The sequence below is a fragment of the Malaclemys terrapin genome, chromosome 12 (assembly GCF_027887155.1).
Source record: "Malaclemys terrapin pileata isolate rMalTer1 chromosome 12, rMalTer1.hap1, whole genome shotgun sequence".
Taxonomy (NCBI): Eukaryota; Metazoa; Chordata; order Testudines; family Emydidae; genus Malaclemys; species Malaclemys terrapin.
Genome location: NC_071516.1, coordinates 11,065,607 through 11,084,170, shown reverse-complemented (window position 1 = coordinate 11,084,170; position 18,564 = coordinate 11,065,607). Strand labels below are relative to the sequence as shown.

General features: G+C 41.7%; 2 protein-coding genes across 3 annotated transcripts in view; both read right to left on the bottom strand.

The window, feature by feature from the left end:
* LOC128846832 (aurora kinase C-like) lies at positions 1 to 11,779 on the bottom strand. 2 transcript variants are annotated; one of them, XM_054046070.1, is made up of 8 exons: positions 11,705 to 11,779; positions 8,521 to 8,683; positions 7,214 to 7,271; positions 6,252 to 6,443; positions 4,510 to 4,648; positions 3,884 to 4,032; positions 2,671 to 2,845; positions 1 to 414 (listed from the first exon to the last, which is right to left on the bottom strand). In XM_054046070.1, the coding sequence occupies exons 2-8, from the start codon at positions 8,666 to 8,668 to the stop codon at positions 241 to 243; spliced, it is 1,035 nt and encodes a 344-aa protein (XP_053902045.1). In that variant the 5' UTR covers positions 8,669 to 8,683; positions 11,705 to 11,779; the 3' UTR covers positions 1 to 240. The 2 variants fall into 2 exon arrangements, with proteins under 2 accessions (XP_053902045.1, XP_053902046.1); XM_054046071.1 differs by lacking the exon at positions 11,705 to 11,779 and adding an exon at positions 9,451 to 9,511.
* Positions 11,780 to 12,054: 275 nt separating this feature from the next.
* Positions 12,055 to 18,564, bottom strand: part of LOC128846562 (androgen-induced gene 1 protein-like) — a 35,276-nt gene continuing 28,766 nt past the window's right edge. Inside the window, exon 7 of the mRNA XM_054045750.1 lies at positions 12,055 to 12,278. The gene's annotated coding sequence lies outside the window, so the exon portion shown is untranslated. The remainder of the gene's footprint in view (positions 12,279 to 18,564) is intronic.

Genomic DNA, 18,564 nt, shown 5'->3' with positions numbered 1-18,564 from the left:
TATTACATTCAGGACAAGCTATTTCCCACCACCTCTCTTCCCTGAGCCTTAAGACCTGCACTAGTGTTTTTTTTCTTTCCAGCGTCACAAAAAGTTCTCTACGTTAGTGTCTAATACTCCCCAGTCCTGTTCATTCTAATAAACTGAATACTAATCGGATTTAAAAAAATCCAGCCATCTCAGAAAAGCACAAGTAGTCAATATTCCAGAGTGAGAATGTCTTTTCTTGGAAGTACGAGTTTATTGTTCAGCTGCTTTATAAACTGGTGGGAAAATCCTCCTTGAGTTCTTCTTAACCCATGGATGTTTTATTATTTCTTTGAGAGACAGCCTCAAAGAAGGACTGCGCTTAAGTGTTTTTGAAATAAGGTCCTTAGCACCATCAGGCATCCATGTGGGAAATGTGAATTTCACCTGGGGGGAGGGGGAAAAAAAAAAAAAGAGAGAATATTAGTTCCACAAGGTAACAACAGGTATGATGCAAGTACAATGAATAGTATATCACCACTTAGGAGCCTGCATCATGGACCAGGATCCCAATGCACTAGGTGCTGTACAAACAGAATGAAGGGGTTGGGGGAGATAGTCTTTGCTCGAGAAAGCTTGCAATCGAACTATAAGACAAACTGACACAGGAGATAGCACTGGTCAGCACAATAGACTGTGGTCTCGACAACTGCTCGGTGTCTAGTGTGTTAAGTTTTTGTAGTCTTCACAGCTACAAAAAGTACTGCTTAACGGGTAACGAGTGATGTAACAATATTACCAAAGCCAGGTAATTCCATGATAGTAAATTAGTGTCTTAAAAAAAACTACGAAAATGCAAGCGTTTTACTGACAGTTAAGATTTGGAATGCATACAAGTCTGATAGCGTATAGTTGGGTTATGATGACAACAACTGAATTTCAATGAAAAGTAAGATTCTTTGTGTGCTCCAGAATTACACTGCAACATCTCCTATACCAGATCATTGTCAGAGCAGCCACAGAATAGATCTAATCACAAGAACTTTATCTGATATACTTTTAACCCTGATTAATGTGCAAAATAAGATCGATGTTTCTGGCATAATACACTTCCAATTATCTGTGATGCAGTGTGCACATTATAGTCACACAGTCAAGGACACTAGCTGATAGTGTTCACTGGAATAAATTGGTTGGCTGCTTAATTTTAAAGAGACCTTTTGTACTGAGCAGTGTGGAAGACAGAATTAATGAAGGAGAGTAATCTTCATTGAATAAGGCCAGTATTAGAACCAACTGCTACATTTTGTATCTGTATCCCTAGTCTTCAATATATTTATCTACATTTGTTCATCCCCCTCCACCATGTCAATTTTGCTGATAGAAAAGATATTACAGCCTCAGTCTTGCTCCCATTCAAATCAATGGCAAAATTCCGTAGATATATGGGTACAAGACAAGGCCCCAAATCTATATCCAAGATGATCCACTGTTTCAAATTAGGTAGTTTACATCTTGTCACCACTTTTCACCCCAAACTCCGTACAAAAAAGGAGCAGCTGTCTGAAACACATCCAACACTAATTTAGATTTAACAGTTTTGCCATATGTATTGCCAGTTGAAGTGCCACAGTATGTGTTTGTGCTATTTTTAGTAACTAGGTAGCACAATTGATGAGTGCTTCAGTAAAAGGGAGTGCCTCACATTACTATTTAAGGACTCTTGTTGATTTAAGAATGAGCCCATGTGCTCTGAAGGCATTTTTATCCAACCCTGCTCAACTACAGACTTTGAAGAGGGAAATGGTGAGGGCAAGAAAAACTAACCAAGATTTTCTCGTAATAAACAATGTTATTTTGACATTGTTCTGAAGATTTTAACTGGGAATGTCAGGGACCCTAATGAATACAGAGATGGTATCAAACAAGATGCCCAGTTCTCTGTAATGCACTCTGACAGTGCTTTAACCAGTCATGTTTGAGGCCAACGAAATCAAAACCCAGGCAGTGTCTGATTCTAAAGAAGAGAATTTATTGGCCTGGTTATCAGTGGTGCTGACAGTTGTGGGTTCCTAGTCTAATCTTTTATATGATTAGGTTATTTGTAGGCTTGCCAGAATTTGATTTTTATATAATTCAATAAATATCAAATGTTTAAGCTTTTTTCCATTTTTATCAATTTAAATTTTCAGTTGCAGAAAATTGGGGGGGGGGGGGGGAGAGAGAAAAATCAGACAATTATTTAATGACAGATGGCGAGATTCAAAAAGTTAAAGCGTTATAACCATTAAAACACAAGTTGTCAACATCAGTCAAAATATACAAAGTAAATATCCTTAAAGCACAAAGTTCTCAAGCAGCATTTTTCGTACTTTGCCTATCTGTAAACTTTGATCATCATCAATTAAGCTATTATTTCATTAGTTTGTGCGTACCATGAAATCATCTTTCCCTGATTTAAATAAAAAAAAAAAATCCTTCCGAGCCTAATTATTTGTTTGCCTGTGGGAGGTGGTTTTCTTTGCTCTCAAACCAAGTAACCTCTTCCATGGATTTAGGAAAGCTTACCTCTGCAAAAAGAAGAACAGGAGTACTTGTGGCATCTTAGAGACTAACAAATTTATTAGTCTCTAAGGTGCCACAAGTACTCCTGTTCTTCTTTTTGCGGATACAGACTAACACGGCTGTTACTCTGAAACTTACCTCTGCAATTCTTTTGTATGTTTCATTGCGGGTGGGTGCTTCAAATGGCGCATACCCCACAAGACACTCAAAACATAGAACACCAACACACCAGACATCAACATTTTCATCATGGGTTCTCCCATCAATCATTTCTGGGGCAAGGTAATCTGTTGTGCCACAAAATGTTGTCCTCCTGTTTAAAAAATAAATCACCAGTCATTTTGTTGCATTCAAATAAGGTAGAGTAAATTTATCAATAACTGATTTACTACGGACATCCACACCCAATTTAGAACTTTAGGGGCCAGATTTGGACCCACTAGAATCAGAGCTGTTTTGAAGATCTTGCCCTAGGTAGGATGTCAGCTTTGTGGCCTAGGTGTGGGGAAAGTAGATTAGCTTCTGTCTCAATCCTAGGAAGTGCTTTACTTACCCAGCAATTAACCTTCTGACCAATTAAGGCCCAAACTTTCAAAATTGTGTATGCAAGCTGGGTGACTCCGTGCATACAATTTCTTAAGTTTCAGTCTAAAGGAGTAGTTTTGATTAGGGACTAGACATAACTCCTGAAGCCAGAGATCTAGATTAGGTCAAACAGAAGCTACATGAGGGGTTGGGCTACAGAGTCAAAAACATTCTCTTAGTGCTTTATGAAAGACAAGAGGCACTTATATGGCTCCATGACAGTAATATTACAGACTATAGTCTGTGTCGCAAGAATCTTTGGAAAAAATAAAGATTCTAATATCTAAGAAAAGCCATATGCACTGTTTTGCTTTCTTTCCTCAAAGTGCCAGTCAAGGTGTAGAGATAGCCAGCCTTGAAGGAGAGCTTCTCTCAGCTGTTGGTCCTGGGGCTGCTGACAAACCTCCCTGCTCATGCTGTCTCAAGGACCATGTAGTGGAAGCAAAGCAGGGCACAAGGACTATACTTTTCATGCCTTTGTAGAGGCCAGGAGGATTCATTTCAGTGCTCCAGGGACCACACAACCTTGAACCAATCCTGCTCCTCCTTGCTCACCATCAGTGGTGTCACAATCCAATGATTGTCCACAGTTCATCTCTTTGGAGACAATTATGTGGCATCAGTGAATCAAGATGAGAGGATTAGGATATTAGACAGATTTTTACCCAAATGTTGTCAGTGGAGGAGCGGTAAATACAGGATAGTCGAATAGAGACTGAGTCCATATAGTAGTGGTCTTACAACTGAAAAGAGGAGTCAGACTCACCTGAGTGATGGAGCATGCACGGACCAGCCAAAGTCTGCTAACTTCAGTTCCCCTTTAAGTCCTAGCAGGAGGTTTTCAGGCTTGATATCTCGGTGGATCACTTTCTGAGCATGGCAGTATATCAGAGCATCAGATATTTCTTCTACATACTGCAGAATGTGCCACACCCAAGAGAATGATACAGTCAAACACAGTTTATGTAGTGGTTTTCTATAGGAAATATGATTTAGCCATTTAGTAAGTTAAATACAAACCTTGTTGTGGCTCAACAGTGAATGATTTGGTTTGATATTTACCATGTTTGTTTTGATATTGCTTGCAAGAGTTGCGTAGAAAGCTAATGGTAGTACTATATAAAACCAGGGATGGATGTACTGAACCTTTGAAGATTAGAAAGAAGCCTTGCCACATCTTGGCAATTCCTGGCTCTATCCAGGAACTGGAACGTTGGCAGTCACACGAGACACTTTGTGAGCAAGATATTTCCAACTAGTTTTACTTAGGCAAGATGATTTGTTCTGCATACAAACCCAGAGTGTATGCCTACAGTGCATACATTATAGTAGTTCCAAGATGAGATTCCATTCCCCTTCACAAAACATAAGCAGCATCAACACTTTACTCACCGTGGCAGTTCTAGTCTCCTCAAAATGCTCATGTTTTTGCAACTCTTTGTACAGCTCCCCTCCTGGAGCATATTCCAACATCAGGTAGATCCGTGTTCTGTCATGAAAGTAGTTATAAAATCTCAAAATATTTGGATGCCTAAAAAAGCCAGAAAGGACACATTTGGTAGCTGAAAATCAAACAAGTATCACAACACTGAAGCCAGATGTTAAGCTAGTTTCTTGATTCCCGCCACCACATTCCTATTCAGTTGGATCAGGAGTGTTATGAAAGCTTGCACATGTGGGAAAATAATAATCCCATAGTTTAGTTGGTCTAGTGATTAATTAAATGGATCAGGTACGTAAAAAACAGACAATACATTAACGTCAGTTGTCCTATTGTCCTTCTGTTAGTAATTAGCATTGGCTGCTGATTTAACAGGAGTAGAAGCCATGCTGTAGAAATGGTGCTTGTTATTTCAGAGGTCTGAGGGAAGAAGGCTAGAAAATTCCCCCCAGGGTTAGTGTGATGGATTTGGAGCGGCTATGTGACAATTTATGAATGCTGTATGTGACCTGGCTTTTGGCATGTTTACTGCACTGAGTTTATTTGATAATAGGATTGTCAGGAAATGCAGGAAGCCAGGACAATTGCCCAGATAACAGACTTTCAGCAAGCACCCAGGAATATGGACCTTAATGTTACTACCCCCACTCTTCTTGAGCTATCTGAACTGGTTTAACTAGGCTCAGAAAACACAGGAGAACAATAAAACTTGGGGCTGGATAAAGAGTCACTCAAGAGAGGGAGGGTGAAGCCAGGCTCCAGAAGTTGAGTGTCTGGGTAGGTCTCTGCTAAGGGACAGCAAGCCTTTAAGGCAAGACAGATATGTAGGTAGCCCTTTTATTGCTTTAACAAACCTTTGTCTTATGCTTTGTTCATGCTCTTAAGATTAAATTCTTTCCACTAGTCACAAGCTCCCAAAAGGGAAGAACCACAGGTACCCAAACCTACTTGGACCTGTTGGGGTGAGCACAGACAATACACAGGGTATTGTCCCCTAGGAGTTGGTGGGAGAAGGGCACAAGGCCTAACACCTGACGGGGTGCACTCAGCTCAGAGGCACAGTTAGCCTTGTAACTGTGACAGTCAGGAATTAGGTTAGTCAGAAGCATGCTGAGATTGGCACAACTGAACCACATTAGAAATCAAGACAACAAGCTCAGCATCTCAGCTTTCCCAATGAGATCCTCTTTAGTTCACAACTGAACCGTGATCAAAATTAGGACCCTCAAGATTCTAGCCTTAAGTAGACAACTGAAAAAGGCAAAGGAACAATTTCTTGAAGGCATGGGTGGAGAGTGAGGCCCACCAGCAGCACACCATTTTGTTTGCCGTATATTTCTTAGAGGATAGCAGTTAGTTTGTAGGGATAGATCTCAGAGATTTTCCTCACCCATCTGACAAACTAATGAGCAGGACTACCTTCTTTCCCACCTCTCAAGTTCACCAATTCAGGTTAAGTTGTTTTTGAAGTAAGGTAATCACGTTTTCCACTTCTCTGTATCACCAAAAAGGCAACCCAGAAGACTGGCTCCAGTTTGTTGAGCTTGCCACTAGGGTGGTCTAGAATGAACTACAGTCTGGCTTTTGCTAAAGTGGAGGGTGCCAAGACTAAGTCAGCCAGGGATACCAGCATTCCTCAGGCTATAAGTCCCACTCCATGGTTATTTTATTTACTTTCAGCACAGGTTCTTACCTGAGATGACTAAGAATTTCTATTTCTCTTCGGAGCTGGTGCTCCAATTGTGATTTCTCCAGAGCAGACTTGAAGATGACTTTTAGGGCTAGGATGAAGTGGGTATTTTGTTCACGAGCCAAATAAACGGTTCCAAATCTACCTTTCCCAAGTGGTCGCCCAATTTCAAAGTCATCAATGCCCCACATTTTCCTGCATGCAGTACAAGAGTCAGTATTAAAGTTATAACATTAGTAATTTCCAGTAAATGGAGAACTATCCGTCAAATTCAATCTTAGTGTAAAACAGATGTCACTGCACCTGCTTAGCCCTATCATGAAGGTGTCAGTATATTTCAACATGTTTAAGTTTCCTATTGACTACATTTAGATATTCAATAGAATATAAGTGAATGGGTAGACAAAGTTACTGATGACAGTCAACACAGCCTAAAACAGAGCCTTTCCCCGGTGTAAGCCCTCCATGCTAAAACAGTCCTACTATTTTAGCAAAGTAAAGGTGTATAAATAAAGTCTTGGTAGACTCAATTCTAATCACCAAGTTACTTGAAAAAATAGGGCTCAGGTTATCAAAGTCATACATGCACCTGTATGTTCAGTTGTGCTTAATTTGCATATGCAAATGGAGAGTTGGATACTTGACTGCCCATTCATGCTCACATCTGCCATGATTTCACATATACGTCTCTGCACTTTTGCAGAAGCACATTTCTGAAAAATCTAGGCCTTAGATACTATTCTCGACAATGTAAGATATAGAGAGTTCTAAATATCTTAGGGGAAAGGCCCTTTAAATATCTGTATCTTTTAAAACCAACTTGGGAAATCGGCAAGACAATTCTTACACAGAAAAAAGCTAGTAGTTTTGTAGTATCTAGAGGTTTGGGATGATCTGGAGACTTATACAGCAAACAATATTAATGCTCCAGAAACAGCATATTGAGATATTTTCTGAATAGTTACCTGGGCAGCTGAGAAACAGAGGTACGTTTGGTGTCCATTTTTGAACCATCTTCCTCGTCTGTAAAACAAATGCATCAGCTTTAGAACAGAAATTGAGTCTTTTTATGCTGTAGCTTGTAGAGTGGATCTGAGAGCTTTTGGATGGATGAATGGGGGAAGGAAGTCTTCACTGAATAGGAATTCTACAGTGAAAACAGACAGCCCTAGGAGTGTTTGGACATAGTGTTAGACATCATGTCACCCATTAATTGTGGTGGCAATAAAGTACAATTTAAAACAATAGGATGAAGATGGAAGAGGTGGGAGAGTAATGACCAGAGCCCAGGGGAAAAACAGTGATCACTATCTCATGATGGAAGGGGACTGAAGAAGCTGGCATGCCCAGGCAACTCTTGCATCCTTGAATAGGAAGATGATCACTGAAACTACCAGCATGTTTAATGTAAGAGTCAAGGGGGAATATCAGACTGTCCTTAAAGGAAAATTGCACCTAATTTTATTAATCAGTCTAAAGGTGTGTGGAGTACAATAAGCATCAAATATCTCTGGGCCAATTTCTGCCCCTTGGTACATGGAGCTCCAGCTGACTAGGAATAAACACACCATTAAAAAAAAAGTTTCAAAGGCTCATTTGTATCTTTGTAGAAGGTCCTATGTCTTTTGTACCATTAAATACGGAGAGTTCTTTTTAAGGCTGAACTGCCCTTTATGTATTGCTGACATTTGTATTGTTTCTGCATTTCTTTCTCAAATAAGAGACCATGAACTGGGAAGCAACACTTCTTTGCTCAGGAACCCACTGAAACTGAGTTATTGACAGGGTGGGGCAGCTTATCCTTGCCCGCTTTGTCGGAGCTCAGCTAGGTTACTTTTGACCAGGTGAAAAAGCACCCTTATTTCAGTTACTTCTGCTGTTGTCACCTAGCTTACATTTTTTTTAAGCAATGAAAGTATTTCACAAGCTTCATGGTGCACATAAACTCCTTAACAGTGGAAGTAATAGGACTAGTGCCTACATTTGAAGCTTTCAGAGCCAGTCAAGTCTCAACCAGATTTTTAAGGGAAGTAGAGAATCCTGTTTCACCCTCACACCACCAAAGAAGTCACTGGCCAAATAACTGCTGGATTACTCCTTGACCAATTTCAGCTCCACTACCTTGACTTTATATTTTTTGAAGTTATGGTTGAGACTTTAAGCAGTTCTTTGGCAAGTGGGTGACCCCTTCAGGATGTCTGGGAACTGGAAAATTCCCAACTCCACATAACCTGTGGGATGGGTCCAGCTATGGTTTGAGTAAGTAACATACCCTTTGACTCTGATCCTGCTTTGGCTTTGCTTATGATATTCTTGATTGTTGGAGAAGATGGCCCCTTGCAGGAAAACACTGAAATGCAGGAACTACTCAAATATTTTCTCATGTTCTTCTGGTCCACATCTGAGCTGCTTACAGTCATTGGCTTTGGAGACAACTTCAACAGTGAAAATCCAAGAGATAAGGTTAGATTAAAAATTCTTTGGGGCAGGGACTATCTTTTTCTTCTGTGTCTGTATAATCCACTGCTCTCGTCACCTGGCTGTTCTCTATTGCCCCTCTGATTTAAATGCCTGCCAGAGCCCAACCCCCACCCTAACATCTCACTTTCAGGAAGTTTCCTATTAGCATGGATATAAGGGGGTAAGAGGATGAAACTAGAATTCTTTGGCCTCCATGCTGTTCTCAGAAGTGGTTACTGATTTTGGGTGCCTAATTTTAGAACAGCCCCAATTTTTCAGCACTCTCCCTATGAAAATCAGGCCCTTTTAAGGTGTCCCAAGCTGGGTACCTATAATCACATTGAAATCTTAGGCTATCCTTTGAAAGCTGCTATGTTCCTTCATTAGTCACCATGAGCATATAGCAATTTTACCCAATCATTTACACCTGGTAAGATAGTTAGACCAGATCTCATTTAATCAGACACACGCATTTCACAAGAGCTGAGGCTTCAACAAGAAAATAGGCACACCAGTCACACATAAACCTGCTCTAACAAGTACTTTATAGATATCAAACAGACCAAAGCTTGGCCAGAAACTAAGCTGCACTTCTGTAGTTTTAGATAGACACGTTATTATTTAAGAACATTTTGTAAGAGATTGCCCAGAGGCATTAAAACCTTCTAAATTAGCATTTTAGGATTCATTAACATATGTATTGAGTACTAAGTTTTATTTCTAATACAATAGCAAAATATACCTATATTAAAACATGGATGTCCACAATTAAGGGTTTTTGTGTGTTCCAGGACCCCTGATAACTTTCTAATGAAACCAGCTAAAATAAAATAAATAGACCAGATTAGCAGCACTCCACTGGCTCAGGGCACTACGATAAGGCTGTAGATCTAGAGATATGCCTGAATCTCAGTTCTGACCTTCAGCAGATTCTACTCTCTCTCCCTTCACCAGCTAAGATTGGAAACACAAATTAGTTCTAAAAGCTCCCTTTATATAGAAAGCCAGGGTCATATGACCTTAGGCCTTAAAGTCAGACTCCCCACATCTGATTTCTAAATTGTGAAACTGAGGCACAGAGGGAAGCAGTGACTTGCCCAGAGTCACACAGTAAGTCAATCACAGAGCCAGAAAAAGGATCCAAATCTTGTTCCAGGCCTGTGCCTAATGTTAATATAATTAGATTTAGAAATGGGCCAAGGAATGAACAGCGCTTTAGGGATGATTGCTTTGATTCATTACAGAGGAATAAATTACAGATCTTTACACACATGCTTTGAATCAACACACAACTTAATGCACTATATAAACCTAAATAAAGGCAGAGAAATTCCTTTTCTGATGTATGAATTAATATTTTGTAAAGTGTGGAATCAGTGTGACAGGTTAAAAGCTATTGTATTACTCATTATTATTATTAGCAATGGACCAAACCCCTGAATCTCAGCATCTCCAACAGTGTAGGGGTAGGGTTGGAATCTGAACCCAGAACTAGTTCTCAGTTTTGAGGCCAGCCCTGAGTTCTACAGTCTCAAATCCCAATTCTAAACTTTAAGGAATCAGAATCCAATCCTGGATTTGAATGTCACAGTTCATCTCTCACTCTAGGACAGGCAAACCCATGACATCAAAACTGAAAATCCCAGTATCTGTTGATGCCTGTGCACATTTCTAATCACAATTATATTTATATATCAATGTTAGGCAGCAACTGCCTGGGAGTGAGGAGACCGTGGGACTGTTCCTGTCTCTGATACTGATTCATGGTGCGACTTTTGTCAACTAATTTTCTTTCTTTGTGCCTCAGTTTTTCCACCTGCAAAATGGGGATAATGATTCTTACCCATCTTTGCAAAATGCTTTGAGATCTACAGGTGAAATAAGTGTTATGATTATAATTAAATTTAATGGTTTCTCCAAGTGGTCATAACTTGGAAATATGACAAACCGGAATTACCTGGGGAAAGACACCTCTCCAGGGGCCAGTTATAGACTACCTTGTATACATGTTAAGGCCATGGCCCTGCAAACACTTGTGCACACACTTGAATAGTCCAGTTGAAATCAATGAGTCTTCTCCTAAGCATAAAATGAAGAATGTGCTTAAGTTTTTGCAGGGCCAGGATCTAAGTGCTGTAATTTTATATAATATATTTTTAAAAATATTATTTTTCAGTCCTGGGCAAATTAATTGCAGTATTAACAATCTTCATGATTTTATCACCAACCTTGTGATATTTAATATTTTTTTCTCAAAGCTCCAACTTCTGGAGATGTTATTTCATGAGAAGCTCAGGGGTGGGCTTTGTTTTGTTTATGCAAGTTTCTGTTCTTCACAGTTGCAGAGAAAGGCCAGAAAACATAACCCAAATGCACTCTAAAGCTCAGAAATCAAAAGAATGTCACATTTATCATTTGTTAAAAATCCCATGATTTCTAAGACTATCTCATGATTCTTCTGGCCCTAATTCATGATTTTTGCCTGCCTGGGTTAGCAGTACAGAAATTGCTCCACATAACATACTAAATATTGGCAAAACAGTTTTTAAAAATGCATTCGAAGAACAACATTTGTAAGGCTACCATGAACTGAAAACACCAAAACAATATTTCCTTTCAACTTGAAATGGCTCACACCTGGGCGACAAAGCCCATCTTTTCATAAGGACGTTAAGTAGGGTGTGGGGTGAGATGGAGATATGTATGGGCAGTCCTTTGTTTATGTGAGCTCATTTTTAATTTATGGAATAGGTGCCCAGAGCGCTGGATGGGCAATTGTAGTCGTATTGGTACATATAAATCAATACAGATACCAATCCATTGCTATGTAATCAAGCCATCTATTTCCAGCATTGTTGAGCACCTATCCTCATAGCATTTAAGCACGTATATCTAAATCTTTCCTATCAAATATAAGCTTCTAACAAGTGAGAACATTAAAAGTAAGTTTAATAAGAGAGTCTATATTAGGGTCCTTGCTCTTGATTGCACATTACCTTTATGAGCAGCAGAGTTAATACTGAGTGAAAATCATCACAGTTGCAAGGAATCTTCTCAGCTCTTCAGCTGAGCTGGAATTTTGCATGGAAAATCCTTCACTTCTTCAAACCCACGGTGCTGGCCCTGACACTGAGCACTGCTGTTCTTTGTATTTGCATTCTGTGTTGAGGGAGCCTGAATGCCAAGCCAAAACATTCTGTGGAGGAGAGAGGCTCCCTAGATAAGAGGATTGCAGAGGGCTGGATCTTCTTCAACTTGTAGCACAGTATTGTTTTCTGAAACAATGCACTGTGTCCTGCTTCATGGGCCATATTTACTCAGAGGAACATAGTCAACTACAGGGTCACTCGTGTAATTCATAAAGCTTTGTTCTCTATTTTGGGATAGGGTCACCAAGCAAACAGTCTGTCTCACTGCAGAATTGTATTTTTCATTCGTGACAGGGGAGGGTTTCCTGAAGAATTGTCCTCTGTCTCCACCTGGCATGAAGCAGTTGGCACTAGAGTTCCAGCACTCAGCAGTGCATTTTGTTATTTGCTTTTCACAAATGGGAGAGCTACTAGAAAGGTACTGTAAACGGGAGAGAGTACAGGCGTTAGGTAGTGGACATATATTAAATGGATATTGATCAACTGAGTGATAGATGCCTTCAATGTTAGAAGCAACAGAGAGTCCTGTGGCACGTTTAAGGCTAACAGATGTATTGGAGCATAAGCTTTCTCCATCTGACGAAGTGGGTATTCACCCACGAAAGCTTACGCTCCAATACATCTGTTAGTCTTAAAGGTGCCACAGGACTCTCTCTTGCTTTTTACAGATCCAGACTAACATGGCTACCCCTCTGATACTTGACTTCCATGTCAGGTATCTGTGGTGCTACAAATGCTGGATTCTGAACAGATATATAGATATACATTTCATTAAAAACTATACTAAAAGAATGTTATTTAGGTTTCAATGTCAAGAATTCAAAAGTTAGGAAATGCCAGATTTAGTATTGCTTCTGCCTCTTGATTGTGTCCATCCTGTGCACTGAATGAGGCAGGAGTCCCATGGGAAAAAAAAAGTATATGATCATGTCATTGACAACAGCATCATAATGTAAATGCATAGCAGGGCCGAACAAAGGTTATACACAGGCATTAAGGCTTAATTTAGTTTCTGAAGCACACTACAATTAAAACATGCTATAGAACGTATTGTCATTACTAAGCAACAGAGGGTCCTGTGGCACCTTTAAGACTAATAGAAGTATTGGAGCATAAGCTTTCGTGGGTGAATGCCCACTTCATCAGACGCTTATGCTCCAATACTTCTGTTAGTCTTAAAGGTGCCATAGGACCCTCTGTTGCTTTTTACAGATTCAGACTAACACAGCTACCCCTCTGATAATTGTCATTACTGTTTCTTATGCTGTTCCTGTTTATTGCTCTTTACTGGCTTGAATGTCTGATGTTGGTTTTGCACACGTAAACACATACAAAACCTCAATCATTACTCAGTCATTGAGGACTTTGTTTTATTGACATTGTTAAATATATTTTTTAATAAACTGAAACTAAGTATCACTTAGCACTTTAATAGTGCTTTACATATCCAAAGCACTGTACAGATATTAACTACTGAATCTTCCCCCAATCTAAAATGGTTTCATGTTACAGTTAACTAGACATTCAGTCTTCCTAACGGTATAGAGAGTACACTTATAAAGTTTGCGAACGATACCAAGCTGGGAGGGGTTGCAAGTGCTTTGGAGGATGGAATTAAAATTCAAAATGATCAGGACAAACTGGAGAAATGGTCTGAAGGAAACAGGTTGAAATTCAATAAGGACAAATGCAAGGCACTCCACGTAGGAAGGAACAATCAGTTGCACACATACAAAATGGGAAATGACTGAGGAAGGAGTACTGTGGAAAAGGATCTGGGGGTCACAGAGAATCACAAGCTAAATATGAGTCATCAGTGTAAACACTGTTGCAAAAAAAGCAAACATCATTCTGGGCTGTATTAGCAGGAGTGTTGTAAGCAAGATAGGAGAAGTAATTCTTCCACTCTACTCCGCGCTGATTAGGCCTCCACTGGAGTATTGTGTCCAGTTCTGGGCCCCACATTTCTGGAAAAATGTGGACAAATTGAAGAAAGTCCAGAGAAGAGCAACAAAAATGATTAAAGATGTAGAAAAGATGACCTATTAGGGAAGATTGAAAAAATTGGATTTGTTTAGTCTGGAGAAGTGAAGATTGAGAGGGGACATGATAACAGTTTTCAAGTACATAAAAGGTTGTTAGAAGTAGGAGGGAGAACATTTTTTCCTCATTAACCTCTGAGGATAGGACAAGAAGCAATGTGCTTAAATTGCAGCAAGGGCGGTTTAGGTTGGACATTAGGAAGAACTTCCTAGCTGTCAGGATAGATAAGCACTGGAATAAATTGCCTGGGGAGGTCATGGAATCTCGTCATTGGAGATTTTTAAAAGCAGGTTAGACAAACACCTGTCAGGGATGGTCTAGATAATATTTAGTCCTGCTTTGACTAGAAGGTCTCTCGAGGTCCTTTTCAGTACTAAGATTCTATGATTCCCTATTTCAAGTTCCTTGTACTCCAGTATATCACCATGTATGGCATCCTTTCTGAGTCCAATCTTGACATGTGTCCAAACCATTGCAGTTATCTTTCTTAAATCAATTTCTTGCCATAGCCATTTTCTTATCACTTCATTTTATTTTCTGCAGTTATGAAAGTCTCAAAATTCCCTTCAGCCAGTTCATTTTTACAGTCAACATCTTATATTCATCAGCTTTCCTCATACGCCAACATTCTGCCATGACAATTGTTTCAGTACACACTGATTTTGATTTTTATCTAAATGTCTTTAGATTTTCAAATCTTACAGAGTTTTCTAAATGCAACAGCAGCTAGTCCAAGGTTCCTTTTTATGTCATCTTCACAATTCCCATTCTTCGATACTAAACCTCCAATGGAAACAAATTTTTCCACTGTTCTAGTTCTTTGTCTCCGACTTTTATCTATGCCTCTTCCCTGTCTTCCTATTGCCACAGGCTTTTGTCTTTGCCACACTGATCTTCAGTCTGAATTTTCTGCCTTCCCAGGCTACCTTGTAAGTTATTCTCCGTAAATACTCCTTAATCAATCCTATGAGGCCAATATCACCTGAAATCTATGCTTATTCACTGTCCTCCGACATAACTCATGTCATGTCATGTCATGTTAACTAGGTGTATTTAATTTAATTTTTACTGTACAGTATTTGAAAACAGATCTATTTGACACTAAACTGGGAGGCGTGGTAGATACACTAGAGGGTAGGGATTGCATACAGAGAGACCTAGACAAATTAGAGGATTGGGCCAAAAAAAACCTGATGAGGTTCAACAAGGACAAGTGCAGAGTCCTGCACTTAGGACGGAAGAATCCCATGGACTGCTACAGACTAGGGACCGAATGGCTAGGTAGCAGTTCTGCAGAAAAGGACCTGGGGTCACAGTGGACGAGAAGCTGGATATGAGTCAACAGTGTGCTCTTGTTGCCAAGAAGGCTAATGGCATTTTGGGCTGTATAAGTAGGGGCATTGCCAGCAGATCGAGGAACATGATCGTTCCCCTTTATTCGAGATTGGTGAGGCCTCATCTGGAGTACTGTGTCCAGTTTTGGGCCCCACACTACAAGAAGGATGTGGAAAAATTGGAAAGAGTCCAGCGGAGGGCAACAAAAATGATTAGGGGGCTGGAGCACATGACTTAGAGGAGAGGCTGAGGGAACTGGGATTGTTTAGTCTCCAGAAGAGAAGAATGAGGGGGGATTTGATAGCTGCTTTCAACTACCTGAGGTGGGTTCCAAAGAGGATGGAGCTCGGCTGTTCTCAGTGGTGGCAGACGACAGAACAAGGAGCAATGGTCTCAAGTTGCAGTCTAGCTTGGATATTAAGAAACACTATTTCACTAGGAGGGTGGTGAAGCACTGGAATGCGTTACCTAGGGAGGTGGTGGAATCTCCTTCCTTAGAGGTTTTTAAGGCCCGGCTTGGCAAAGCCCTGTCTGGGATGATTTAGTTGGGAATTGGTCCTGCTTTGAGCAGGGGGTTGGACTAGATGACCGCCTGAGGTCCCTTCCAACCCTGATAGTCTATGGGTATGTCTACACTACGGGATTAATCCGAATTTAGATAATTCGGATTTGAGAAACAGGTTGTATAAAGTCGAAATGAGTGCGGCCACACTAGCACAGTAATTCGGTGGTGTGCGTCCAAGTACCGGGGCTAGCGTCGATTTCTGCACCGTTGCACTGTGGGTAGCAATTCCATAGCTATCCCATAGTTCCCGCAGTCTCCCGCGCCCATTGGGATTGTGGGTTAAGATCCCAGTGCCTGATGGGACAAAAAACATCGTCGCAGGTGGTTCTGGGTACAGCCTCACTTCCTTCCTCCCTCCCTCCCTGCATGAAAGCAACGGACGGCAGACAACCATTTTCGCGCCTTTTTTCCTGGGTGGGTGAACACTGCAGACTCCATACCACGGCAAGCATGGAGCCCGCTGAGGTCAAGACAGCACTCATGAATATTGCAAACACCTCGCGCGTTCTCGTGGAGTTTATGCTCAGCCAGGACCAGAAAAACGAGGCGAGGAGGCAGCGGCGGCGGCAGCGCAGCGACAAGCATGATGAGGACATGGACACGGACACGGACACAGAATTCAGTGAAACCACAGGCCCCGGTGCTTTGGAGATCATGTTGTTAATGGGGCAGATTCTATCCATGGAACGCCGATTCTGGGCAAGGGAAACAAGCACAGACTGGTGGGACCGCATAGTGTTGCAGGTCTGGGACGATTCCCAGTGGCTGCGGAACTTTCGCATGCGTAAGGGCACTTTCATGGAACTTTGTGACTTGCTGTCTCCTGCCCTGAAACGCCAGAATACCAAGATGAGAGCAGCCCTCACAGTTGAGAAGCGCGTGGCGATAGCCCTGTGGAAGCTTGCAACGCCAGACAGCTACCGGTCAGTCGGGAATCAATTTGGAGTGGGCAAATCTACTGTGGGGGCTGCTGTGATGCAAGTAGCCAAAGCAATCACTCAGGTGCTGCTACGAAAGTTAGTGACTCTGGGAAATGTGCAGGCTATAGTGGATGGTTTTGCTGCAATGGGATTCCCTAACTGTGGTGGGGCAATAGACGGAACCCATATCCCTATCTTGGCACCGGAGCACCAAGCCACCGAGTACATAAACCGCAAGGGGTACTTTTCAATGGTGCTGCAAGCACTTGTGGATCACAAGGGACGTTTCACCAACATCAACGCGGGCTGGGCGGGAAGGGTTCATGACGCTCGCGTCTTCAGGAACACTACTCTGTTTAAAGGGCTGCAGCAAGGGACTTACTTTCCGGACCAGAAAATAACCGTTGGGGATGTTGAAATGCCCATAGTTATTCTTGGGGACCCAGCCTACCCCTTAATGCCATGGCTTATGAAGCCATACACAGGCAGCCTGGACAGGAGTCAGGAGCTGTTTAACTACAGGCTAAGCAAGTGCAGAATGGTGGTAGAATGTGCATTTGGCCGTTTAAAAGGTCGCTGGCGTTCATTATTGACTCGCTCTGACCTCAGCCAAAGAAATCTCCCCATTGTTATTTCTGCTTGCTGTGTGCTCCACAATCTCTGTGAAAGTAAGGGGGAGACCTTTATGGCGGGGTGGGAGGCTGAGGCAAATCGCCTGGCTGCTGATTACGCGCAGCCAGACACCAGGGCGATTAGAAGATCACACCATGAAGCGCTGTGCATCAGAGAAGCTTTGAAAACTAGTTTCATGGCTGGCCAGGCTACCGTGTGAAATATCTGTTTGTTTCTCCTTCATGAAAACCCTCCCCCTTTACTGACTGATTTTCTGTAAGGAACCCACCCTGCCCCTTCCCCCATCTTTCTTTCAAACCAAATAAAGTCACTATCATTTAAAAATCATTTATTCTTTATTAATAGATTAGAAAAAGAGGGAGGGAACCCGGGTGGTATTTGGGAGGAGGATTGCTGGGAAGGAAAAAGCCACAAAGAAAAGGTTAAAAAAATGACAGCCTTTTGCTTGGGCTGTCTACTGGGGTGGAATGGGAAGGTGTACGGAGCCTCCCCCCCCGCGTTCTTACACGTCTGGGTGAGGAGGATACGGAACATGGGGAGGGGGGAGGGTGGAACAGGGGCTGAAGCGGCAGTCTGTTTTCCAGCAGCCGTTCCTGAACCTCCACCAGACGCCGGAGCAGCCCCAGCGTTGCATCCTTCATCCTCTGGTCTTCCTGCCGCCATCTCTCATCTCGATCGTCTCTCCTCTCCTCACGTTGGTCCCTCCTCTCCTCACGTTGGTCCCTCCTCTCCTCACGTTCACTGACTTCTTTCCTATACTTTGAAACTGTTTCCTTCCACTCATTCAGATGAGCTCTGTCACTCCTGCTGGATTGCATAATTTCAGAAAACATGTCCTCCCGCGTCTTCTTCTTACGACGCCTTATCTGTGATAACCTTCGGGATGGAGGAGGGAGGCTTGAGGAATTTGCAGCTGCTGTAGGGAGGGGAAAAAAGAGAGAATTGTTTTAAAAGCTACATTTTGCAGAACAATGCTTATACTCTTTCACGGTGACCAACACTGTTCACATTACATAGCACATGTGATTTCTGTGCAAGGTCGCATTTTGCCTCTTAATGCTGAGTGCTTGTGGCTTTGCTGCTAGAGATCACAGGTCTGGGCAACAGAATTCGGCTTGCATGCGGCCATGGTAAGCCATTGTTTTACAGCTTCTGCACCCTCCTTTCCCACATACCAAGCATAGCCTGTAGAGTGCTGCAGAAGCCTGGCC

What these genes read in the sequence shown, in the direction of transcription:
- LOC128846832 (XM_054046070.1), bottom strand. Translation starts at nt 8,668, where the DNA reads ATGACTGTAAGCAGCTCAGATGTGGACCAGAAGAACATGAGAAAATAT. An exon ending in GAAATTCTTAGTCATCTCAG is followed by an intron (nt 4,649 to 6,251) that starts GTAAGAACCTGT and finishes TGGCTTTTTTAG; the next exon opens with GCATCCAAATATTTTGAGAT. An exon ending in GTGCATGCTCCATCACTCAG is followed by an intron (nt 2,846 to 3,883) that starts GTGAGTCTGACT and finishes TTTTTTAAACAG; the next exon opens with GAGGACAACATTTTGTGGCA.